This window comes from Coffea eugenioides, chromosome 10 (genome assembly GCF_003713205.1).
Source record: "Coffea eugenioides isolate CCC68of chromosome 10, Ceug_1.0, whole genome shotgun sequence".
Taxonomy (NCBI): Eukaryota; Viridiplantae; Streptophyta; class Magnoliopsida; order Gentianales; family Rubiaceae; genus Coffea; species Coffea eugenioides.
The window spans coordinates 33,283,155-33,310,134 of NC_040044.1; the positions used below are offsets into that span (position 1 = coordinate 33,283,155).

Genomic DNA, 26,980 nt, shown 5'->3' on the forward strand with positions numbered 1-26,980 from the left:
TTCAACCCTTTTTTGTTTTCCGACAAGAAGGCCTGTAGCAATTTCGAGCTCAAACAGAAAGACTAGCATTAACCCCATTTTTGTTTTCAACCTTCTTTTTTGTTTTCGATTATCTAATAAATGTAGAAAATTTTTCTGTTCATTTAAGAATGCAGTTCTCATTAAACAATCAAAAGAATGTCTCATTTTGTTACCGTTACTTAATGGTCAATCATACAAATTGGCCTCAAAGATTTAGAAATCCTTGAGAATTTTCCTAACTTGCTCTAGCGTGACAAACAAAACCACAGTAAAAGGGCCCTGCCTGGAAATTGTGGGAATAAAGCCCTTGTAAAGAGCCATTGGCCCCTCGGACCTAATTGTCTTGAGGGCACAATCTACTGCACCCGAATATGGCGGTGCCATCCCTGGCTGAACTTTCATATTCATCACCCTGGTCTTGATCACATCCACCGGGTTCGACGCCACCGAAGCCACGAACCCGGCGGCAAAGCTCGCCGTGACATGGGTCCCAAGCCCATCATTCATTACTCCATGATCCAGTATGGCTTCCTTGATTTGATCATAGGATGCAAGCTGTGATGCAGTGACAATCATGGCTCGGTTCACTGTGAGAGATGAGCCGCGCCACAGGCTGGCGATCCCCTCCTCCCGGGACATTTTAGTAATTGCATCCACGACCCCCTTGTAATTACGCCGCTGAGACACAGGGAGCCTTCCGTCGGCTTGCATACGGACCATTGCCACGTCAGCCGGGTTTCCCACGGCGGCTCCAATGCCCCCGGCGAGCAATCCGGCTGCGATTTTCCGGCTGAGCGGGAATTTCCCGGAGCTGGGGTCGGACCATTTTTGCTTGAAAACCTCGTACAAGCCCATCCTGGTGGTGGAATACAAGGTCTGGCGGAGGACAGTGGCGGAGACGCCGGAAAACAAGGCGGCTACGCCTTCGGCCTGCATAATCTTGATCCCCACAGAAATGGGCCCTGATTTAGCGACTTGCGGGAGCGCCGTAGGATGAACGTCGAGATTGTTATGAACAGAGATTGCATGAGAAGGATGGAAGGCCAAAGCTGGACGAAGAGTCAAAACCTGTTGGGCAGGCTGTTCGCCCTGAAGTTGCATTCGGACCTTGATAAGGTCCAATGGGTGCGTAGAACAGCCGGCAACGATGCTAGCAATGCCACCCTCGACGAAACTTTTCAAACCCATGATTTACAGTATATAGTGCTATTGTAACCGAAAGGTAGGATTTTTGAAAATTTTCAGATGGGTTTTCCAGCTAAAAAAGTAGCAGTGATTAGTGAAAGATGTCGATACAGGATCCTATGGACATGTATGTACTTTGAGAGAAGAAATGGTTTGGAGTTGGTTTGAAGGAGAGAGGAGGGGTTGGGAATTTATACGGGGTGGGGTGGGAGAAATGGGAGGAGGAAACAGGAAAGTGGAAGGAAGAAAGAAAGATAAAAAGGATGGAGTCAAGGCGCGGGGATTCAGGGGCCGCGTCCGTGTAGGAGGGGAGGAAACGGAGGCCCCCGAAAAGCGAAGAGTGAAGGCAGCTGGCTGCCTGCCTAGGCTAAAACTGGAGCTGATGCGGACAGACTGCAGTTTGTTTAGTCCGCTGAATTTCTAGAATGACTGCCTTCCAATCCGTGTTTGTTTGGAAGAGTGTTATTTAAAATATTATTTGAAATAATTACTATAATACTTTTTATGATATAATGTATATAATATAAAAAAATGGTTAGAAATAAAATAAAGTGAGTTAAATTTCTAAAATGACTGCCTTCCAATCCGTGTTTGTTTGGAAGAGTATTATTTAAAATATTATTTGAAATAATTACTATAATACTTTTTATGATATAATGTATATAATATAAAAAAATGGTTAGAAATAAAATAAAGTGAGTTAAATTTCTAAAATGACTGCCTTCCAATCCGTGTTTGTTTGGACAGAGTATCATTTAAAATATTATTTGAAATAATTACTATAATACTTTTTATGATGTAATGTATATGAGATAAAAAAATGGTTGGAAATATAAAAAAGTGAATTAGAAAATGTGTTTATGATGCAAACGAAATATTATTTGGGATAATTTCACTATCCAAACAAACCCGTGTATTTTTTAATTTATCATTACTTTATCTCTAATTTTTTTTTTTTGTATTTTAAGTATTTTCATTCTTAATTCGTAGACACTTTCATAAAATTTAAGGATAATTTCAGAAACGTACCCCTAAGTTTTTGATAATTTCATTGAACTCCCTTGAGGATTTTAATATAACACGTACCTCTCTCAATGATAGACAATTACTATAACAGTCTTCATAATTTTCCAAATGACAAACCATTGAAAAGGCCAAAAAAGAAAAGATAAACAAAAAAAAAGGAAAACCAACAAAAAAAAAAAGGAAAATTCTTCTTGACCAGATCACCAGGCCACATATTGTGGCCAAATCGTTTCAACTATGGCTACTACATCGTAAAACTACATACACCTATCAAGGAAGATGTCTCCTTCCTCCTTCCTCATGGTCAACCTGCCATCTCTATTCTTACCACATTTCATAAAGTGACTCCCCAATTCTTGACCTCTTAAAAACTACTCCGAAACCTGCAACTCTTTTTTTATTATTATTTTGCTGTCCTACTAATTACCATTTTGATATCACTATCCATAAATTGAAATAGAATAGAAACCTAAAATTTTCGTACAGAAAATCTATCAAAGTCTTTACCTCACTAATCTTATTGTTGTGCTATTGTTGTTGATGACGATGCAACAATCATCACCAGCAAAATAACCCCATTATTCATATCATTATGCACAAAAAAACTACCAGATTACGGAAAAAGTATAACTCGATAAACGATACTAAACTACTACCATAAGCTTGCCCTTTGTTAATGTTTTGTCTAGTTCCTCTTAATAGGCATCGAAAATGTTCTCAACTGAATTTTGTCAGTTTAAAGGAAAAAAATGCAGGGTGACTTAGCATGACCAACCCAAACAATGAGAGCAAAAGTTAGAAGAATTTTGGTAATCGAGGGTTTGGGCGTTTGAGTGGGGGAGGTAAGGGTTGTGAGTCTTATGGCTGACAATTTGGTAGGCAACCCATAGAAGAAACCTAGAGAGGTCTAATTTAGGGCAAGGTGTTTTTTTCGAAAGAAGAAGTGATAAGAATTTGAGAGCTTTGATAAGTGTAGGAAATTAACCATAGGGATGGAGAACATCATAATATTAGCCAAAATGATTAGACTCAAAATTTTGGTAGTATACAAGTGTATTTTAGACTTTTAAAATTTTTCTTTTAAATTTTTAATTATTATTCATATTTTGAAAATCAGAAGAGGGCAATTTTGGGCATTCTTATACTTTTCTGGTCTTACATCATCAAAGTGAAACCCAAAACTATTATATGTTCTAAGCGAAATATGTGTAGTTTTCAAAGCATGAGAGGAGCTATTTAAAATATTCAGAAGCCTCAGGAAAGAGTTGTGAAATTATCCCTAAATTTTAGAAGTTGTAAACAATAAAAAGTAAAATTTAAAAAGTTTTATATTTATTTGTAATTTCCAAAATTGTAGTAACTGTAATGGGCCTAGAATCCACGTTTTAACGTAGTAGAATCGGACTTGGCACAAACGGGTTGATGCGAAAGAAAGATTGGGGTTGATTTGTTGACATACATCTACATGCAAGGAAGAAAGAGCAAGTAAGGATTGGAGAGGTTGTTTTTCATCTTTAGGGACTCTTTTTAAGTCTTAATCAGTCTCCACCAGCTGGTCTACCTCCCTTTAAAATTTTAACTTCTGCAGTAACTTTTAAAACATCATATCATTTGTAAACTGTGGTAAATGATATCTAAAATCCAACAACGGCTATAAAATTTTAACTCCTGCGGTAACTTATAAAACATATACGAATCATTTGTAAATTGTAAGTTGAAGCTGCTATATATAGAAAGAATTTTATTTTGCAGGTTTCACCCATAAAGTGCCAGGCGCCATTTGCCAATCGAGTGGAGTAGGACCCAAAAAGTAGAGACCAAAGCTTGACCAATCAGCAGCCCAAAAAATACATTTGTAACGTCGCCTGAGAGATTCGAACTCTCGCGGGGAAACCCCATGTACTTAGCAGGCACACGCCTTAACCACTCGGCCAAAGCGACTATGTTGCTTGACCGTAATTGCTCTACGCTTTTTTCTAATATAATATAGAATCATAATTGTTCCTAGGGCCAATACCAGCCTTGAAAATTCAGTTTATCTATAAATTTCAAAAATATTATGAGTCACATAGGTATGTTTACAGTCTAAAAGAGATTAATTAAAAGAGATAAATATTATACAACATTATTTTTGTTAATGTCAAATACAGTTTACAGTTTAATTAAAGGAGTGTCCAAACCTTCCAAATGGATGTAAAGAAAGACCTGGCAATTACTTGCATCATAGTTAAATGCCAATTGCCATTATTTCCAATAAATATTGTACAACCCTATTTGTTAATTAATGTCAATTTGTTGCCAAAATATAACGGTAATTTCCATTCCCTTCTAATAGCACTCAGTTACCTCCTAATGCACACTTCAGACTAAAGTTCCATTATATAGCATATCATAAATGCATAAAAGCATATTTACAGAAATGAATTAAATATCTAAATGGTAACCCAAAAAAAAAAATGCTTACTTGTACCGAGAAATATTTTGTTATCGAAATACCAGAATTTATTTGTTTGCCATATAGAAATTAATGCAGCAAGTATATTCGGCTTTATTCGGTGTATAGGAAATGAATTTATTATTAAGATGGATTATTGTACTAGTGGATATCAATATTTCTTTTCAACTTTTCTGGCTTGGCTTGCAAGAAAAATCTAATATGACTTCAAACCCAATAAGTAATAAAACATGAGTAATTAATTTGGGAAAGTATAGAAATGCACGGCGTAATAAATGTGAATTTATGTATTTATACAGTAGTAAATTAAATGCTTTAAGTCGTACTAATAATTACCCTGGACACTTGTTAGGGAAAAAAAAATCCATAAATTCCATGACGGAGTTTTAGTTTAGATACCTGTCAAATTAAAGAACTTGAAAATTATATCTAATTGACACGCAATTTACCTATTCCTTCTTTGAGAAATTGCCATCTCTTAATAATAACGTTTGTTTGCTATTGCTTCTACACCAGAGACATTTCTGCATGACCAACCATTTTCTTAAAACCAGGGGTTTCCCTCCTTTATTTGTTACATTTCACTACTTTTCCTCCACGAAATTCTCTTTCATTCACAAATTCCTCCTCCCCTCTTATAATATTATTAGTGCCTGCAACCCCAAGAGTTCGAAAAGGGAAAAAAAAAAAAAAGGGGGGGAAGCATATACTACTAGATAAGTAGATCAAAATTTTTTTTGTAGTATAGAAAAAGTTGAAAACTCTCTCTTTCTCTGTCACCTCCAGCTTTCCTTACTTCTTTTCGATCGATGATTACGCCGTTGATGGAAATGTATCGCTAGCTAGCTAGCTGAAATCAACGTGCAAACTCATTTCTAAAGAAAAAAAAAATCGATCTGGAAACCTTACAAGGAAATAGATCTGTAGAAGTAGGAAATGGAGGTGCAGAGAATACAAGAATTGTTATTGCTGTGCACAAGATTGCAAAGTAATCGTGTTTCCCTTGTGGGTGGAAACCACACCGCTGCCAGATTTTGCACCCGCTAAGTTGCACTGGTTCTGCCCGTTAACCCTCATCTCTTTTCCTGTTTTTAGATTAACTACAAGCATTCTCTTTTTGTTCGATTAGTATATTGTTTCTTATACCTTGACTTTTTTCTTCACAAGACCTCTCAAAATTTTTTGATTGTATTGCGAGTTTTTCTTTGCTCCTTGCATAGAAAGAAAGAATCCCTTCGGCCGAGACCATTCGATCCCTAGCTAGCTAATACCATGAGGCACATGACCATGGATAATGTGCTTCATGGCACTCAACCCAAACGGCACAATCACAAAGTGAAAAACCTCTACACGGATGCCCTTAAATTCCATGGCGATTTACACTTTGTAGTTGTCAGGCTACCGAGTTCTTGGGTTTTGAAAGTCATCACCAGGGCTTTGTTTTTGGCTTTTGTCATCGTTTCACTCCCTTGGCTTAACACCGCAATTGGAGATCTTACGTCGAAGTTGAACAATGGAGCCAAGGTTTCATCTGTTGCTGATCACATAGCTGTAGATGATCCCAATGACGCCGTAGGGACGCTATCCGTGTTGTTTCATGATTTGGCGAACGAAGGCCTTCTCAAAATGGGCGACCGAGCCCTCATTATCAGCAATGGTGACGATCATGAAGCAGCTATATTCAACACTCAAGCCATCAGCGACTACAACATGGACGTGGTTTCCTGCTCGGACGTGGAGCGACAGAGTTTGATCCCCAATCAGACGTATGATTTAGTGTTCGTCCGTGATTTCCATGCAGCTTCAGAATTGATTGAACGGATTATCAAGAAAGATGGGACGGTAACTGTCCAGCTCAGTGACAATCCTGCGGTTTCGTTCTCAAAGCCATCAAATTACAAGATTGTTTACCTGAGGAGATTTAATTCCACCATCATTGCGATGCGAAAATTGATCAAGATTCAGGTGGTGCCTGCGGGCAAACATTCAGCGGCAGCAAGGAGACGATTGCTCGGGCTTAACACGGAAGTAAAGAAGAAAGCCCTTGACAATCTCGAAGACGTGTTACTCGAACCGCCAAGAGCCGCGTCAGGGAAATCAAACAGCTATCGAAAGCGAACTAGATTCTTACCAGACTTGATTGGTGACTCCCTCGAGAGCTACTCGCGCAGAGTCTTCATCGACGTCGGTTTGCCTGACAAAAACGACGCCTCATCAGGTGATGTTAGCTGGTTTAAAAAGAACTATCCTACTAAGAACACGGAGTTTGAGGTGTACAAGATTGAGACCGTGAATGAAGGACCATCAAGAGAAGAGGTAGCTCAAATCGGGATGTCTGATTGGCTAAGGAAGAATCTGAAAGGGAATGAATATGTTGTGATGAAGGCGGAGGCTGAAGTGGTGGAGGAATTGGTAAGGAGCAAAGCTATAAAGTTAGTGGATGAATTGTTCTTGGAGTGTAAGCATAGAGGTATAAAGAAAAGTGTCAAAAGAAGTAGGAGAGCCTATTGGGAATGCTTGGCTTTGTATGGATCGTTGAGAGATGAGGGTATTGCAGTGCACCAGTGGTGGGGTTGATTAATTAATTACAACAGGCAATTATAAGAAAAGAAAATAGAAAGAGAGAGAGAGAGAGGAGCTATCATGCATGCAATTTCAGGCAGAGAAGATCATATCATGGATGAGCATGGCAAAATGATTCGGTATTCTCATTGATTTCTTGAATTAGTATCTGTCTGCGTTCATTGTACTACTAGTTTTGGATTGAATTCAATATTTATAGCAGTTTTGGCATATTGTGGTATTATGGGGTGGGGTGGAAGGAGAAGACAAGCTAGACAGATGGGGTGGGGAGAGTACGTACGCTATATATTCTTTGGTTATTGTGGAGCTAGACACAATATATATATATATATATATATGGTTTAATCATATATATGTTTCCTTGTGTCTCTCTTTAATGAATCTATAATACCTTTCTTTCTTCTTATGTAATTATGGAGACTTTCAAGTACAGCTTTTGTTATAATATATTTGGTTCTTGACAAATTTAAAAAGTTGATGATAAAATTAATGGTGGTAGTGAATCAGTATACTTTTTGAGTTTAACAGATCGACAACTAATTAGAAAGCCTCATATGGTATATGTATAGTAATATTCGAAATGCATTTGCGACATGATGAACTTAATTAAACTTCTTGATCTACTTAAGTTTGGGTATACATACATTCACATGGAAAAGAAAGACCCCATATGAATTTACCTCATTATTTTTTGATTGAAAATGAGTTAATTTCATGAAAACACAAGAATTTCAACACCAGCAAGCTGATAGCATTCAAGTTTTTTTTTTTCTAGTACTTGCTGAAGATTTTTATTTTGTAAGATTAAAATTTTCAAACTAATTTAAAAAACTTGAGGTTAAATCCATGAACTTTGGAGTTGTTCAGCAAATTCTTTGAGATGACTCTTTGATTTGCTTTTTTTTTTTTTTTGAGAATTGGCGAGTTTTATATAATAAAATAAGAATTTACGTTCAAATCATCAACTTTTTTTCTCTTATCTTCTTCTACAATTCTAAGAAGATCGGGAGGGAAATTTGACTCAAAAATAACTTTATCGACCCTATTAAGATCACTAGCCATAAAGTCAGCAACTTGATTACGTTGGCAATATACAAAATATATAGTCAGCTCCTTAAAGCATGAGATTAAATCCTTTATACTATCAGAATATGCAACTAGACTCTTTGATTTGCTTTGTTTTGGTAAAACTGTAAAAGTTGATAGGTATATTCATTGGTTTTAAGAAGAGGACACAGATTTCACACCAAACATGCTTTTTTACAAGATTTCTACCTAAAAATAATAATAACTCAACATGAATAATATAGCCAACAAAAAAAAAAAAGAGAGAATTTGGCTCATACAAATACAAGTACATGTAGCCAACAATTCTTTTTCTGGTCACTTTTTAAATGTTCTTTGTTCATCCGAACAATTAATTTAACAACCAATCTTTGTTGTTCCTATGGAGAATTTCTCTTTTCTTTTCCTAGCAATCCAAATACACCCTCTTCCCAAAGAAAATACTTCTTTTTTTTTTAAAAAAAAAGCTATAGGATTATAATGACATTGGTTTGAACTAGCTCTTTTGATAACCCAACATACCAATATTCCTCTTAAACAAAATTCATATGCGAATTAGAAATCAACACATCTTATTAAAACAAAGGATACAATTTTAAAAAAAAAATTAAAACAAAGGATATAATTATCTACCGTTTGTGGAAAAAAAATTAAAACAAAGGATACAAATGTCAAAACGATAGAAGTTACTTGGGATTCGATATTTTGACTTGCAGGATTCTACTGCATATAAGAAAAATACATGAATAATTCATAATACAAACTCTTTAGGTAGCTAGCCCAAACTGAATTATTTAGAAATTTTTTTTTAAAATTGAGATGTATGAATACACATAGTTAGTTGCTTGATAACCAGAAATAAGCAATTTATTGATTTCAATCTACAGTAAATGAGCGTAACTAAAGTTCAATTCTTTTTCTTTTTTTTTTAAGATTTCAATTCTTCCTCATAAAAACATTGAGCAATATGCTGTTATGAAATGTTTAAGACTGAGAATATGAACTGAATAAGTATCCTACAAGTGATATACATTATTCTCCAGATGCAAATAAAATGAGAAAGATAATTTGATTATTCTCTACTTTTTTTAGAAAACCATATCACATTAGTGTGTTTGGATTGAGATAATTTGAAACAAAATAATTTATTTCACAAATCCCAATTATTTTTTTATCTCACATACATCACATCACAAAAAATGCTACAGTAATTATCTCAATCTCATTTTTTTTTTGGATCAATCTTCAACCCTACTTCTAGTCCTACTCTATCAAAGGGGAGACCCAACTGGACCTATTGGGGGTCGATGGGGACAGAATTATCTCAATCTCATTGAGTAATGCTTTTTATTCCTAAATCTCATTGAGTAAACTAATCACTCATATTATTCAACAACAGATTCACAAAATATTCAGATGTTTATGAATAAAATAAGATAGTTAATTTACTTGTAATTATGTTATGATACATTCTAACGTCTTCTATATATCTTAGTAAATATTTCATCTTTCCCTTCTCCATCTCTTAAATTCCATTTCTCCTCTATTAAAAAAATATATAAAAAGAAAACTTTCAAATTTTTTTTAAAAAAAGCTTCCCCTATAGATCTTAGTAAATACTCCATAATAATGATTGTTATATTCTTAAATTAAGTAAATAGCTTAAAAAAGGAAACAAATCTATATATATCAGTAAATGCTCAGTTATTATGATGTTATTTTCTTAAATTAAGTAAGTAGCTACCTTATTTTCTAACAAAAAAAAAAGGCACGTTGTATTTACATATTTAACCTTTCTAATAAAACTTCAAAAGAACAAAATATTAACCGGGTTGAAACTTGAAACCGCACAAGACTCTCGGGTGGTTGCATTAAATTTAGAGCTAAGGCGGGCCTATATTTATGAGCACGAACTCGCATGCTGCCCAGCTGAGGCCCAAAAGCCCTAACTCCTTGACTCTAACGCCACGCCACGCCACGCCACGCCACGCCACCACCACCAACAGTGTCTCCACCACCTCCTCCTCCGTTCGGACTCCGCCCCCTTTTTCCACACACTCTGTCTTCGCCTCTTCCTCCGGCATCATCACTCTGCCGCTCCTCGAGAGGAATCCACGGCAGCTTGAGGTCTCTTCCGCGCAATTGGAATCTACCTTCCTCTAAAACTGACTAATTATTCCTCTTGCCTAGTAAGTTTTGCTTGTGGCAGTGGTTAATAGCACTTCTACAATTTCTTAAGATATCTTTTTGTGATAGATTAGCTATGTGAATGCATTTATACATCTTTTTTCCCTAGGTTTTAGTGTTTTTCCTTTTCTGGCAATTTTAGAAGGAAATTTGGGAATTAAATGGAAATTGTTGGTTGTAGTTGACTAGATTTTCTTGAAGACAATGATTCGTCTTGAATTTTTTGATTTGTTGGTATAATCATGGATGATTAATTGAAAATACTTTCCCCTAATCTCTTTTGCCTTTTATTTTATTTTTATTTTTTTTGGCAATATAGTTTAATATTATACTCTTTGCTCCTAAAATCAAAACTGATCACCATTCTAGGTGCATGCTTAAGATGATTATTGGCAGCTTCCGTAAGAGTTTTAAGAGACTTCCTGAGCTGAAATTTTTGTTGGTTAAGTTCTGGAAACTAAAAGGATAGCTGCTGTACTGAAACATTGTAAGGTTGTCTGGATGTAAAATTTGTTTTTTGATTTCTTATGGTTGGTTGGATGGTTGGTGGTCCAAACGTGCATTACTTACTTGGAGTCTTCTAGGGCTTGAGGTGGAGATTTGACTTTGAATAGCATTTAGAAGGTCAAATTGAATTTGCTTTCTGTATGATATGTAAGGAAAAGGTGCATAAAAGAGCTAGATGAATAAATAGCTAATTCAGCAGGAAGAAGAAAGGTAGAGAGAGAGAGAGAAGGTTAAAAAAAAGTAATGATGTAATGAAAAAGATGCATTTTTTTTTTGTTCTGTCAGGCTACTCTGTTTGGAGTGGGGTTTGAGGAGTAATTCTTAAAACGAATATACTGAAAAGGAGATGACGAATGTTTTTATGTTAGCAGTAATAGCATGATAAGGAGAACGAAGTATAAGATGATGGTGGAATAGAAAAGATAAAATAAGATAATGCAGTGGGTGCAGGAAATCTTTGTTTGTTTCTCTTAAGGAAAAAATAAAAAGGATACCCAACCTAAAACAATGATGAACAAGGAGGAGGCAGAAATTTTGGCACTAACAGATCATAGAAACTAAAAAGTAAGAAAGAACATTAGACACATCTCATTTGCTTTTGCTAATTGGTCCTTTATTCTGCAAGCATGCGCTTTCTTTAGTTCTTGGCTGTAAGAAGAAGTGCAGCACATGCGTTTGTTAGGGTTCGTGGTTAACTGTGACTCTTTCTGTAGTTTCTTTAGTTTATGTGCATAACTTTTTATTGCATGGTGATACTTTTTTTTTTGTCTGAATTTTGAAATGAAATGGCCATGGAAATCTGGACTTCAGTGCTTTCTTAGCTTCCATACCTTTGTTTACTCATGTATGACGTGCAAATAATCCTTCATTTCCTTTGACTAATAATTGGGGAGTATTTAATCAAAGGTTTTATTTGGCCAATGAATTTTAATAGAATTACTGTCTAATAACTTGTAGCAGGTAAACGGTTTTACAAAACCGTCTGTCCTGCTGCGTGCAGCTAGGCATTTCTTTTAGATTATAAGTGAGAGGTGGGATCCCCCATTTCTATAACAGACTTTGCACGATTTACAATTTGTTTGCTTTGCAATAGCTAGCATGGAAAATCAATTCAATGGGCTAATTAGTATTTTTTGATTGTTTGGAAGGATCAGAAATTGTTGTTCTTTTATATATTGTTTAGCCACCTTTGACTACTTTGAAGTAGATTAATTTCTCTTCTTTGTCTTTGGAATCTATTTTTTTTCCCAAACATCTCAATGATAATTTTCTTGAGGTACTTCATGTGGGTTTTATGTAACAATTGGTAAATTCTTAAAGATTTCAGACCCTCTTGATAAATATTTCTTCTCCCCCTAGTGAAATTTATGCAGTTATCTTACATTTGTTTGCCTACCAGATTTTTAGTGAATAGTTGGTGGACATGTAAAAGGTCTCGCTGGCGGACCAAATTTTCAACATTTTCTGTTCTTGATACAATCTTTTAGGAATGCTGAGGGTTATGTTTGTAACTTGTTGCAGTTTATATTCTTGCTGGCTTGCTGCTTAGTCTTCTACTTATTGGCATTTAGGTCAGCTGCTTGATCTTTATGGGGGAAACCTAGTGGTTAGTATGTATTCAAAGCGTTCTTCTCAAGATGATGGTCCTGATTCTAAGCCAGTTCGCACAAGTGATAGGCTTCGCAGAAGGCCAAAATTGTACGGTCGGCCATATTTGTACTATACTCCAACCATTATTCGTCCTAAGAGAAGGAAGACAAAAACAAAGACAGCTTCTCAGATTGCAAAGATGCTACGCCCTGGAAATCGCCCAGTACACACATCAAATGCAGATGTATGTGTTTTTCTGTGTTTCTGGTGTAGTATCATGATCCACATCAGTTATATGTGTTAAAATTTTCCCTTTCTATGGATCAGCAGTCTATCAGCCAATGTCAACTTAGAAGGAAAAAGCAAATTGAACTTGTATCCTCATTTGCTATTGAATGCCTTAGCTCGTAATGTGCTATCTTTGGCTCAGAGAGCTTAATTTGTATTATTTACATGTCTTTCTTAATTCTTGAACTATTTTGAAAGAAAGGGGAAGATGTCGACCTCTGGCAAAGAATAGAAAGTGCATTTCTCCATTTAATATTTCTTTTTTCTTTCATTTTTTTTTTATTTTCATGCATCTTTTCTTTTCTTTGGTTGTGTCTGTGTCAGTTCTCTCATGTTGGTTGATAAAGTTCTCTATCTTATTTAGTTTGTTATGATTTTCTTAAGTTCCTGGGCCAACTTCTGTAGGTTTTTATTGCGATAGAATTTTCCAAATAGTATTGTGCCTACATTTTTTGATGCAAGCTTATCAATTATATTTAGTTATGTAAAAGGAAAAATATCGGAATTCTGAATGAAATCTTGCCTGATGTTGGCTACAAGTTAATATTACAGGGTCCATATGAATTAGGCATTTTTTCGGGGTGTTTTTTCAAAAACTCTACTACAGCATCATATGTCAAAAAATTTACTGTAGCATTGTATATTGGGGCGTTTTTAAAATTTTTTTAGGGTATTTTTGAAATATTTAAAAATTTTCCCCTCCTTCCCTCCACCACCACCTGCCACCCTTTTCCTTCTCTTCCACCTTCTCTCCTTCCTCCCCCAGCATCACCTCCCCACTCCTTCCTCCTCTCCCCCTTCCTCCCTCCTCCCTCCTCCTCTCCTCCTCTCCGCCTCTTCCTGCCCTCCCGCCTCCTTTCCCCCTTTCACTCCACTTCCTTCCCTGCTCCATGGTGACCAGATCTGGTTGCCAGGGAGCAGGGGAGGGGGTGGGACAAAAGGGAGGGGGAGGGGGAGAGGAGGACTGGAAGAGGGTGGAGAGGAGGAGGAGAGGGAGGAGGAGGGAGGGGAAGAGGAGGGGAGGGAGGGAGGTGGCAACAGGTGGAGGAAGAAGAATGCAGTGGAGGAAGAGGAAGGGTTGTTGATTTTTTTTATTTTTTTGAGATGTTTGTGGGGGTGTGTTTGAAGATGTTACTGTAGACTTGTATTTGGAACACAAAGTTCTTGGCAAAAACACTAAACAGAGCTATATATTTAAGAAAATAAAAAAGAAAGCAAAACAGGTGTTTAACATAATGACTCGAGTTTTCAGATTCTTTTTGACAGCAGATATGTTATTTTGTAATAGTTTTACAAGTTAGATTAGGAAACCAACCTCTTCCTTTCAATTACTTGACCTATCTATACACCTGAATGATTATTAATGGGAGTACGGCTAAATAATTATAGTTGATGAAGACATTCAAATCTGTTTTCAGTTATTTCATTTGTCTGAAGTTGATAGAATGCTCTTCATCATGCTATTACAGTCAGTTGTGAGCAACCTTCGGCGCTCTACTAGAAAGAGGAGGGTTTCCGTAAATCTAGAAGATTACACCAACAGCTCTGGCACGGAGGATAATGACCTGATGGTTAGTTTCTGTCCTATCCTGTTATGCGGTTCTTTTAGATGGTATTTGTGGGATAGTTAGCTTCTTTTTGCATTTAGTTTTTCTGGTTTGCTGGAAAATCTTAGGAATCTTCCTTCACTTTCGTGCATTTTTTCCTACAAAATATGTAGCATTTTGCTGGAAAAGAATTAGGTACACAGAGAGTAGAAGTAAATTCATCTTTGATCAGCAATGTTGCACCTCACTTTTGCACATAACCTTCCCTTTATTCAGACAAAGCCAGCTCTGGCTTGATGGTTTTAAAGCCTCTAATTTTCCGACAATACGAGACTAGATGATTTTGTGTGTATACTTTTCCAGAGTCCCAAGTATCGAAGTCCCAAGTTCCGGAGTTCTAGAAACCATATTGATCGTGAGAATGGAAGTCAAGATGAATTAGTGCCTCGCCGTGAAGGATTGAGACCTCGTCGGGAAGGACTACGACCTCGTCATGCAAGAAGAGTTGCGAGGGCACGATTAGATTTGGAGTCTGACGATGATGAAGATATGTCTGATGAAAACGTTGCAGCCGATGAACAAGAGAATGGAAATGATATAGAGGGTAATGAAGCTGATGATGGTGAGGGTGAGGATGATGGTGGTGGTGAAGGTGATGGGGAAGATGAGGGTGAAGATGAAGGGGAGGATGATGGCGATGATGAAGAGGGTGAAGAACAGGAAGGTAGAAGACGATACGATCTTCGTAATCGTGCAGAAGTTCGTAGGCTCTCCATTGAGGAGGGAAAACAAAGGCCAAGATCCCCCCGGAGGGTGCTTCAGCAAGGAATGGGGACCAAGGTTAGCAGGGATGTAAGAAGGGGCGGGTCTCGAGTTCATAAGCGGCATCGCATAACCAGAGCTGAAGACTCTGATGATTCCCTTCTTGTAGATGAGTTGGATCAAGGTCCTCCTATTCCTTGGGGAAGAGGTGGGAACAGATCTGGACCACCTTGGCTTTTTGGGGGCCTAGACATGCATGGGGCAGCAGCATGGGGTTTGAATGTTGCTGCTTCTGGGTGGGGACATCAAAATGAATCTCTTGCTAGTTTAACTTCTGGTGTTCAAACTGCTGGGCCAAGTTCAAAGGGTGGTGCGGATATTCAACCTTTACAAGTTGATGAGAGTGTAAGTTTTGAGGACATAGGTGGACTTTCTGAATATATTGATGCTTTAAAAGAAATGGTGTTTTTCCCTCTGCTCTATCCTGATTTCTTTGCAAGTTACAACATCACTCCTCCAAGAGGAGTCTTGTTATGTGGTCCTCCTGGAACCGGGAAAACACTGATTGCCAGAGCATTAGCTTGTGCTGCGTCAAAGGCTGGGCAGAAAGTCAGCTTTTACATGCGAAAAGGTGCTGATGTGCTCAGCAAATGGGTTGGGGAAGCTGAAAGACAATTGAAACTTTTATTTGAAGAAGCTCAAAAGAATCAACCTTCTATCATTTTCTTTGATGAGATAGACGGTCTTGCTCCTGTTAGGTCTAGCAAACAGGAGCAAATTCATAATTCCATAGTGTCAACATTGCTTGCTTTGATGGATGGCCTTGATTCCAGGGGTCAGGTAGTTTTGATTGGAGCAACAAACAGGGTCGATGCTATTGATGGAGCTTTGCGTCGGCCTGGAAGATTTGACCGTGAATTTAATTTTCCATTGCCTGGTTGTGAGGCACGTGCTGAAATTTTGGACATCCACACCCGAAAGTGGAAACATCCTCCTTCAAAGGAGCTAAAGTTGGAGCTTGCAGCTAGTTGTGTTGGATATTGTGGGGCTGACTTAAAGGCCTTGTGCACTGAAGCCGCTATTCGTGCTTTCCGTGAAAAATATCCTCAAGTTTACACTAGTGATGACAAGTTCTTAATAGATGTTGACTCAGTAAAGGTTGAGAAATATCATTTTGTAGAAGCCATGTCAACTATCACTCCAGCAGCTCACAGAGGCTCCATTGTGCATTCTCGGCCATTATCTTCAGTTGTTGCACCGTGTCTTTTAGGAGGGCTCCAAAAAGTCATGACTATTATCTCAGATATCTTCCCTGCTCTTGCAGTTTCATCAGAAGTGACCAAGGTTTCCATGCTTTCGTACGGTTCTGTAATTCCTCTTGTCTACAGGCCCCGACTTCTATTACATGGTCATGAAGGTGTTGGGATGGTAATTACTCTGAGTTTCACATTAGTGCCTCTTGTTTATTTAGAGAAACTGCAAACTAAGTGTACTTACTGGTTTAGTTTTGCAGGACCACCTAGGACCAGCAGTATTACATGAACTGGAAAAGTTTCCTGTTCATTCGCTTGGACTTCCCTCACTTCTTTCTGATCCTGGTGCAAAAACACCAGAGGAGGCACTTGTTCACATCTTTGGTGAAGCAAGGAGAACAACACCATCAATTCTCTATCTACCGCAGTTCCATCTGTGGTGGGAAAATGTCAGTGCTTTTTTATTCAAAACTTCTACTGGTATATGATTCTGGCTAGCCAATCTTTCATAGGTGCAAATATTTATGTAACCTGAAATATTCTATTCAGGCACATGAACAACTTAGAGCTGTTCTGATAACACTGTTGGAAGAACTGCCCTCAGACTTACCCATTTTGTTGTTTGGAACTACCTTGATGTCACTCGATGAGCTTGGTGGAGATTCTATTAAAGTTTTTCCTCATCACAATGTGTAAGCTTTTGAAACTCTTTTTTTTAGCTCTCTCTCTCTCTCTCTCGACAATTACATATTTGGCTTTCCTCATTGTTGGGATTTGCTTGATATAAACTTGAATATCCAATATACTGTTACCAGCCTGTAAGTTTCACCTCTGTTCTTTTCTTACATGAGGTTTGCTTTTTTCGCTAATCTGCTTCCAGCTTTCAATTTTGTAATAGTGGCCATGTCACGATCTTCTTTATGCATTATGAATTTTTAATTAGATGCTTCTATGTAATAAAAAGTTTTTATTTGAAAAGCTGTGCATTATGCATTTAATACTGTTTACAGCTTCGATATGGAATCATTGTATTTGTATAGCAATTTCTCTGTTGCCAAAATCTTATACAATGTTCCTGTTGATTTTGCTATTCTTACCTCAGGACCTGATTTCCTTACCAAATAAATTGTGAATTCATTCTGTTTTCTTGGACACAGCCTGCATTTAAGTGGACCATCCACTGAAGATAGATCTCTGTTTTTCGACCGCCTGATTAAAGCTGCCTTGTCAATCCAATTGGAGGATGTGGCGAATAAATCCCGTAGATCTGAGTCCCTTCCTGAACTTCCAAAGGCACCAAAAGTGGCTACTGGACCAAAGGCCTCTGAGTTAAAGGCCAAAGCAGAAACGCAGGGACATGCTCTTCGCCGACTACGGATGTGTCTACGTGATATCTGTAACAGGTGTGTGGGAATGGTTCTTTTCTGTTGAATGCATGAGTTACTTTTTTCTTAGTGTTTTTGAATCATGTTTTTCTACTTTTATGTGACCTTTAGTTGCTGTCATTTTTGGTTGAAGTTGCTTCTGATGTGATTAGAATGACAATCTACTTTTGGCACTGCATGTATCACAATGAAGTCACCTGCACTAATTTTGGTGCAGAATTCTGTATGATAAGCGTTTTAGTGCCTTCCATTATCCGGTTATGGATGAGGATGCACCAAACTATCGTTCAATCATCCAGAACCCTATGGACATGGCAACGTTGCTGCAGCGTGTGGACAGTGGAAAGTACATAACTTGTAAAGCATTTTTGGAGGATTTCGACCTCATTTTGACCAATGCCAAGGTAGAAACTTGTTAAACAAATTTTTCTTTGTCGTTTGTGTACATACTGTTGGTTTGGATTTTTTATGTGGATTACTAAATTCAATTTCTTTAAGCAGGTATTTAGATGCATAACTGGTTTCTGCATAAAAACCAAACATGTCCATTCTTTATTGTGGCGTTTTGAAAAACTTACCTTTGTTAAGGAGGGTAAATATTACATTTCATCTAAACATTTTGGAACTTTTCGATTTCTCATACAAATTGCTATCAATTTTATCTCCCCCTGATATTGCTATACATTGGATTTATCTATAAGAACTAAACTCTTATCAATATATTGACCATAGTAGCCTTTTAACTTGTTCAAATGCTTGAAATACTTAGATAATCCTTCTGGAGTTATTGATTCTTAGTTGTATATTTAAAAAAACTGGTTTTAGGGATATGCCATGATTTGGCTTCATAGCTGTTGGCAAGTTAACCTTTTTGATCAAATCCTGTTGATGTTATAGAGGTGGACCGACATGGATAATTGAACCAACTTGTAGTACTTAGATGCCTAATAGTAAATTTGGAGGACAAAATGAGATTCTCTTCATAAAGTTCAGAGATAAAGATCAAGACTTACATAATTGTGAGGCACTACTTGGGTGCAAATGGCAGAACCCTTTAAATCTGTATGTTCTTTTTGCTGAATTGACTCTTTTTGCTCTTTCTAGTTTTGCAGTATCTTAGAATGCTATTGTAAGGTACAGAAACTATTGTTTTGACCTATAAGTTCTGCTAAAGTTACCGTCTGGGAAAATGGCCGATCAAGCTTGTCATAAGGCCCATTGTTGGCTTTTATACTTTTGGCTTTATGCTGAGAAAAGAGCTCACTATGGGGAAGCAATCGCAGGAGAAACTTTCCAAAACAACTTTTTGCATGGTGGATGACCTACTGCATGTTGATTTCTAGTTTATTATTTCATTCTGTCCAGACCTTGTTCTAGTTAACTAACCAGCGAGGGAGTAGCTGCCTGCTTAATTATTGGGTTTACCTGGAATTAAGAAACCCTAGATTTTGGATTTCAGAAAGCAGAGTCTATCGCATTAAGTGCAATAGTAAGAGTTTTTTGGGTGAGGCAGCAATAAGATGTGTTTCCTTACTTGATGCAGAAGTACAATGGAGATGATTACAATGGGGCCAGGATCGTCAGCCGAGCTTATGAACTTCGAGATGCAGTATGTTGGATGTCTTTTTTTTTTTTTTTTACCTCTTTGGGAGCTTTAGTTCCTCAAATTTGTTCTAAAATGTATTTGGTTTTTAGGTGCATGGGATGCTATCTCAAATGGATCCTGCACTGGTTTCATTCTGTGAGAAAATTGCTGACGAGGGGGGTCCATTGCCCATACCTGATGATTTTGTGGACTCTGCTTTGCCTCAAACTCCTGTTGTACAGATGAGTACTATGACTAGAGCAAGTGCTCGCCTTAGAAATGTGCAGCCTGACGTTAATCTAGATCAGAGCTATGAAGCACTGAAAAAACCAAAGAAACATGTTGAATCTGTACAAATAGGTATGGATCACATCTCTTCAAATGATCAAAATCACTAGGATCATCACTTTGAGGTTAAATGAGCTAGTATTTCTCATTGTTTTAGGGTTCTTTTTGCTTGTTTTTTCTTGTGTTCAAGTTATATGTTTGCATAGTATTATATAGCAGTGATTATGGGCTTGGATTCAAAATAAGGCGCTCAGTTTACTGCATGGTTAGTTGCTAGGGATCTGCCAAATCTTGATTTCTTCATCAAGGAACAAGATAATGTGCTTGTACTTATGTTCAGCATGTGCTTGTGTGTAAGTATATTGTGTGAATATTTTAGCATGATACCTTCTGGAACTCTGATAGATTGTAGTTAGAAGAAAAGATAAATTGCAAATTGCAATCAACCTGGCAAAAGGGCTTTCAGCCTTTCCCTTGAATGCCATTGGAAAATGAATATATATACCTTTAACTTCTTTGACGGGAGGGTTTGATACTTTATAATCCAAAGTATTTGTAATTCCTGGATTTTGTCATTCATGTGGAATTTATTAATCTTTCAGGGGGAGGGGGCTTGATATATTAATTACACAATGTTGTCAAACATCATTTGAGTATAGAAGAACCATGTTATGTTTTGATATTGAAATGTTCGCATCAGTTTTTTTTCTGTCTGCCTGTCTATCCTCTCATCCTCCTCTTCCCCTCCTCCCTCCCCCTCTCGTATTCATATTTATTTGGCTATTTGTTTGGTCAACAGTGCAAGGATACGGGCATTCTTTGCCTGTTATTATGTATCTGCGAAGAAGTTACTGTTAATCAGTTACCAAGCCATGTCTAGCAAGTTGAAGGAGAAAATTCGAGTTTTGCTATGTATAAGATATTTTTGGTTCCTTTCTTTATTTGTATGCTGTTAGTATTTTTTCTGGGTAGGTTGTATGCTGTTAATATTACAATTTAACTTATTCTCCTTTTGGGCTTGAGGAATCTGTGGTTAATAGACAACATGGATGTTGGATATGTGGGAATCTATTTTCCAAAGATATGTTTGTCTAGCAGAGTATTCTACAACTGTCAAGTGTCGACTACTGATGTGGTCCAATTAGAAACAAGGGCTACTTGAAAACTTGTACCAAATCCGTAATTTGAGCATACAAGTTACCTTGACATCCTAAAAACGTCACAATTGTGACAAACATCACAAAAGAAGTCACTTTGGATGTGCTGCTGCCTGATGTGATTGGTGGTGTGGTAGGGGCAGATTAGTACTATCTTGTCACCAATTAGTTTTCAAAATCTTTTTACTGAGCCTCTCTGCGTGTCATATATTTCATTTTTACTGTACTAGTATTTGGTGAATGTTGCAAATCCTTCTACCTTTTCTTAACTTTGGACCTTCTATGATGTTGGCTTTGGTGGCAGAGGAGGGTCCTCTAGATCCAGTAGTACCAAAGTCATCTGAAGAATATGAAGCTGATAGCTTGGATCAGCAAAGGCCAGACAACCTGGTGACGGATGGCACTCAGCATGAAAGTTCGGATCTTACCAGTGGGTGCACTTCCCAGCAAGATGTTCCAATGTTAGATGGAGAATTATCCGATAAAGTTGAGACCATTAAGCAGCTTTTTATAGATCGTACAAAAGCCTGTGGCATTCCACAGCTCGAAAGATTATATACTCGGGTCATGAAGGGTGTTTTTGAAACAAAAAATGGTGTAGACGGTGAAGATCTTCAGTCTTCAATTTTGAGGTTTTTGATGAAGTTTGCAGAGGATGAGTCAAATTTTTAATGTAACTCATTTTTCAGTAGGAATCAATTCTTTTTTCCTTTCATGAGCTTGGCTTGAAAATTAGGCCTAGTAAATGTATAATGTTTAGGAAATTTTCCCTAGTGATACAATTCTTGCTGCCTCTCTAACAGACAGCAAACGGCTGCAAAAGCTCAGGCATAGGGTGTCTGGTGGACATTGTTCCTACGAAGCTTTGTGTGAGTTCGAAACTTAGGCGTTCGTCAAATAGGTGAATAGGAGGCGGCCTTTCTTGCAGCCCTTTGCGGCTCCATCACTGACGTGAATCACAAGTCAACTGCCAACAGCCTCTTGGGCTGAAAGAGGTTGTTGGTACCGCCAAGACATTTATGTCGTCTTGATGGGGTTAGGAGGTCAAGGGTTCAATTCTTGGGAAAATCTTTAACCTCTCACCTTGCCACTTAATTGTGGCTCAAAGAGGCTGTTGGTACCGTCAAGACATTTATGTCTTGTCCTGGTGCGGATAGGAGGTCAAGGGTTCAATTCTTAGAAGAATGATTGACCTCTCACCTTGTCACTTAATTGTGGCTTTCTCCGATGGAAAAATCCTGTCGACTTTTCCTCTTTTTAGATTAAATTAGAGTAGATTATACAAATGTTATCGTTGTGATAAAAAAAAAAAAAAAAAGAATCACGAGTCAACTATTAGAGCCTCAAATCAAAATGTACTACCACTGTGAATGGTAATGCATGTACCAATACAATTGCTATTTAATCAAACCAAGCATACAGAACATAATCAAGTTACAAAGCACAAAAGGTCCAAATAAAAAAATGCAAGAGTCTAAAATCACCACCGGGCTGCCAATGCTGAGAAGACTAGGGTCTACTTAATTAATTACAGAGTTCACGAGCAATTCCCAGGCGAGAGTTGGCTGTGTCAAACAAAATCCGAAGATTCTGCTGCTGCAAATTGGCAATGACATTCAACACGGAATTCACATTATTTGGAGCGGCTGCCATTGCCAAACAAGCCAAGGAACCTGAACTGCTGTGTATCAAAGTATTCTCCAGCGGCAAAACCAAATCCAATCCCTGAAAATGGAACGTAACGGGGGGCGCTACGTCTTCATTTGTAGCCGCAAAACACGTATCAAATGCACCCAAGGAACTAAATGGGCCTTTCACCTGGTTCCTAAACTCATCCCTCAATGCGGTATAAATGGGTAGGATGAATCGGGTTATAACCGTGCCCGAGTCAATTATGGTACCCGCTCCTGTGGTTGGGTCGAATGCCAGGAGCTCCGGAGCAATGGGTATCCGGACCTTACCCACAGTAATACCCGTCAGGTTGACATAGTACAAGGAGGACCGCCGTGGGTTCTTGAGTAGTGGGGTGGTTCTGATGCTCTTGGGCTGGCCCACCGGCCCAAGTTTGAGTGATCCAGAAAAGTAGTATGACCGGAAGCTGGGCAAGCAGTACGAGAACACCCCGGAGTATAGTGAGCCGGATTGAGAGAGCAAGGACAAGGAGCCTCGGCCCAAACCCAACAGACCTTGGGGCGGTATTGACCCACCGGAGACTGCATTTATGCATCCGAAAGCATAATTCGGAACCACATCAGGCCCAAACGTCAGAGAATCATGCGACAGCGTAGCGGAAAACGACGAATCTCCGCCGTAGGACTGGTTGAATAAGCAAGCACCGGCACCGGTGGTCGGGCAAGAGAGTCCGCGGACTTGAGTACATTCCGGCAAGGAACAGTCGGAAGCCGCATAACTAGTGGAAGTGTTTGGAGAAAATACGGTAGAGGAGCAGCCTGTGCAGCCGCTGCATGGGACCCATGCAACGTCATTGCTGGTGTCCAGCACCATGAACAGGAGCTGGGCAGGAGTCCCAATCTTGGCCCGGACGATAAAGTTGCCGACGTTCAAGACATTTTGGCCGGAGGCAATGGGGATGGAGGTGGCTTTAGTAGCCTTCTTAGCTGTCACTAAACTTGACAAATAAGCAACCCTTTGGGGGTCTTTGGAGGCCATGTTCAGAATTGTGTTGAGCCATGATGATGCGGCGGCAGGTGCAGGCGCCGGGTTAGTTTGAGGGGTGAAGGGGGAGCATTTGCCATAGATGTGAATGACTGAGAGGTCTGATTTTGAGGAAGCACAAGGATCATGAGATGCTCCAGCAGTAGTTGAGAAAAAGAGAAAAGTGAGGAACAATGCAGCGGTAGCTAAGTACTTCATGTTTTCGGCACTTAGCCTCAGCCACAGCTGAATGAAGGATAAGGGGAATGTTGATGACAGTGCACGAGAGAGAGCGTGCAAGACGGACGAAAAGGGGAATCAATTTATAGGCAGGGGCGGGCAAGCATAAATGGTTGAGCAGAATAATACAGAAACGGTGGAATTCGTTGAATTACTGAAATACCCATTTTTTTATTTTTCTTTTTCTTTTTTTTCCCTGGGAATGGGGGCAATTTTTCTCATTGATATCAAGCACTAAACCGAGTAGGTAGGTGACGCGATTCGGGCTGCTGCACTCAACCATAAAATGCACAAACTTGATTAATTACGTTATTTTCTTGCTTATCTCAATAGATTTCTCAAGTTAGTTATGAAACAATTCTTTTCTTTTCTTTTTGAAGTCTTGGCACTGGCATAGCTACAATGTGTCATTAATTTGCCCTTTATGATTGAGTGTTATGGATGTGTAGTTTATCATTTTGAGAACAGGAGTGTATGGAAATGTAGATTCACATTTTTGTTTTTCAGTTTCTCGCGTCTTCTTTTGTTTTGTACAAAGAAACTAATGGCGACTTACTGATGGCCCAAAATTCATCAAGTACTTGCTACTCAAGAACATCGTTTCAGTGATTCTATATTCTCGGACCGCAGGAATGGAAATACGGGTATAGAAAATAGAAACGCTGCAGAAGCAATCAAAATCTTTTTCATCAAAGCTGCAGAAGAAGGATGGGACAACATAGTCATTGAATTGTACTGTAAGCAAGTAGTAGTTGAGAGAACCTTGGAAGGATGTGTACAGTGGAAACATGATGCATGCACGGTAAACAGTAAAGCCATTGACTCATTTTACTTAGGCTTCATGTCTTGAATGCAAACTGCAAAGTTGCCGTTTTTGAAACGGGGGGAAAAGAAAAGAAAAAGTTATAGTTATACCATGCAATAGTAGGCCTAATAATGACAAAGCTGCGGGATAGTCTAACTGAACAGAGGTGATCATGAGAAGCTTCCACTCTTACTGCGCATAACTACATGAATGGCAATAAACTGAGCATCATGTACATGGTTCCTTATCCGGTAACCTCTGAAACCAACAACCGTTGTGGCTGTTGTTGGCCAGGGGCTTTGTACCATGCCTGGTAAACCAGGGCTCGAAGCTAAGCTAGCTGCCAGGTTGGGGGGAAGGGAGGGATTAGGGGAGAGGGGAAGGTTAAAAAAAAAAGAGAGAGAGAGAACTTTGAATTTATTTCACTTCCAACTTTCAAGTTCCTATGGCTCAAAATGGAGGGACATTCTCATTTAGCTTTTCTTCTTTGGACAATGACAAGCATATTAATGTTGGGAAGAATAATTGGGCCAGTCCCTTTGTTTTTTCTTTTTTTTTGGAAGGGGTCCTCTTCTTAAGGAATATGCTGAAAACCACTTGTACGTACTGCTACAATATGTCATTTGGTGTAGCAATTTGATTTAAAACATTATGCTTCTTCTGTATGCCGACATAACAAATTTGAATGTCCGCAAGCAAAAAACCACGATCTACGAGTATTTTCAGGTTATAAGTTTTTGTTTTAAAACTAATCACAAGGAAATATCAATGATCATGGTTCATTAATTGGTGTCACCGCCACACTTCTGTCCCACTCAGACCATGGTTCTCCATCATGGGTCGCGGTCGCATCGCGGTCACGATTTTTCTACATCCGTCGCGGTATATTGGTTGAATATCGGGTGATACACACATTATAACACATGAAAGTTTCAAAAAAATTACTAAAATTAGAAAATATCAAAAAAGACACAATTTAAAAAAATATCCGAGTCAACTCAGAGTTGACTCGGATATATCGACCGATATCATGCATCACGGATTCGAATCGATCAATATCAGCCGATTCAAAGCGAGTCGTACCATATCCGCGATTTGAAAATTGGTATTGTACCAATCTCCTCCGTTCCGATTACGGCTCAGCCAATGCGTATCGATATTGGCCGATATTGCGAACCATGGCTCAGACAGAATAGTGTGAACAGCTTGCTGGAACAGGCAGCAAGATTGTTCTATCAAGCGTCTGTTGCCATAACAAAAGTAGGAGTAACAAACTGCAGTTACTTCAGACCAAATGGCATGCATGCAAGGCAATGCATAGCCACACATCAAAAGCTAAAAATTTAACTTTGGAAATATCAAAACTTTCCTAGGAAAAGATGATCAGAATGTGTAAATAGCACTAGGGTCTGGAGATAACAGAAGAAACCAGTAATAGCCCGTGAACCCTTTCTATTGTATGGAGTAGAATGAAGTATACGATCTTTCGGAGAGATAATTGAGAAAGCCTATGTCCATATCAACTTAGGCACGAGCCACGGTCGGTCACGGGCGTTCATGCAAAGAAAGTCAAGAATTCCAAAAAAAAAAAAATCATCTCAAGAACAAAGAAAATCCCTATCACTTTGTGGGTCACGTGCAATTATTACTGTACCACTTCAATACTCATAATCTAGGGATAATTTCAGAAACCTCCCCTGAGGTTTCTGACATTTACACTCACCTCCCCTGTGGTTTGAACAATTACACTGACCTCCCCTGAGGTTATTAATCCTTTACAAATTCAGTCCAAATGATTAAAATATTGTTTTAGAGAGTGAAATTAGAATTTTGTACCTGATTTGCCATTTGTGTTACATGTCCAATGAATGACAAAGTATTACAAATTAATTAATAATTAATAAACTTTAAGGAGCGTAGTTTATAGGCAAATACGTATTACTTATTTAAAGTACCAGCTCTTTACAGATATTTTACTTTCAAACATTTACTTTATTACAAATATTTATTCTCAAATATAGATTTGAATTTACGCTCAAATATTTAATTTTCGTTAAATAAAAAATCTACCAGTTTTTCTTCCGTAGAAATATTAATATAACACTTTTTCAATTTTAGTTATAAATATTTATGTATTTAGCATAAATTAAATGATTCAGGATAAAATACTCATAAAGAGCTAATACTTTACTCATGTAATGGGTGAAAACCATAAAAAATTAATACTTTATGGGTCATTTCTTTTTTTAAAGAATATTTAATATATATCAAATAGATAACCTACTGATTTTCTTTTTGCGAGAATATTACTGTAACACTTTTTAATTTTTAATTACAAACGTTAATATATTTATCATAAATTAAATATTTGAAAATAAAATATCTGTAAAGAGCAG

The 26,980-nt window shown here is 38.0% G+C and overlaps 4 protein-coding genes and 1 non-coding gene across 8 annotated transcripts; 2 read left to right on the forward strand and 3 right to left on the reverse strand.

Annotated features, from left to right (window-relative positions):
* Nucleotides 1-142: 142 nt before the first annotated feature.
* LOC113749819 (mitochondrial uncoupling protein 4) lies at nt 143-1,420 on the reverse strand. Its single transcript, XM_027293683.1, has one exon. It carries the CDS (start codon nt 1,207-1,209, stop codon nt 235-237), a length of 975 nt encoding a protein of 324 aa, XP_027149484.1. The 5' UTR covers nt 1,210-1,420; the 3' UTR covers nt 143-234.
* Nucleotides 1,421-4,091: 2,671 nt separating this feature from the next.
* TRNAS-GCU lies at nt 4,092-4,173 on the reverse strand. The gene has a single exon. It is a non-coding gene; the product is annotated as a tRNA-Ser (tRNA).
* A 1,786-nt stretch (nt 4,174-5,959) lies between these two features.
* LOC113750713 lies at nt 5,960-7,264 on the forward strand. Its single transcript, XM_027294660.1, has one exon. The coding sequence runs from the start codon at nt 5,960-5,962 to the stop codon at nt 7,262-7,264; it is 1,305 nt and encodes a 434-aa protein (XP_027150461.1).
* Nucleotides 7,265-10,276: 3,012 nt separating this feature from the next.
* On the forward strand, nt 10,277-21,599 carry LOC113749242 (ATPase family AAA domain-containing protein At1g05910). 4 transcript variants are annotated; one of them, XM_027292929.1, is made up of 11 exons: nt 10,277-10,524; nt 12,551-12,863; nt 14,377-14,478; nt 14,818-16,644; nt 16,730-16,918; nt 17,019-17,161; nt 17,627-17,872; nt 18,072-18,258; nt 19,398-19,463; nt 19,550-19,799; nt 21,189-21,599. In XM_027292929.1, exons 2-11 carry the CDS (start codon nt 12,642-12,644, stop codon nt 21,554-21,556), a joined length of 3,600 nt encoding a protein of 1,199 aa, XP_027148730.1. In that variant the 5' UTR covers nt 10,277-10,524; nt 12,551-12,641; the 3' UTR covers nt 21,557-21,599. The 4 variants fall into 4 exon arrangements, with proteins under 4 accessions (XP_027148730.1, XP_027148729.1, XP_027148731.1 ...); XM_027292928.1 differs by having other exon boundaries at nt 12,601-12,863; XM_027292930.1 differs by having other exon boundaries at nt 12,606-12,863.
* A 620-nt stretch (nt 21,600-22,219) lies between these two features.
* On the reverse strand, nt 22,220-23,848 carry LOC113749991 (aspartyl protease AED3). The gene has a single exon (XM_027293888.1). The coding sequence runs from the start codon at nt 23,756-23,758 to the stop codon at nt 22,409-22,411; it is 1,350 nt and encodes a 449-aa protein (XP_027149689.1). The 5' UTR covers nt 23,759-23,848; the 3' UTR covers nt 22,220-22,408.
* Nucleotides 23,849-26,980: the final 3,132 nt, after the last annotated feature.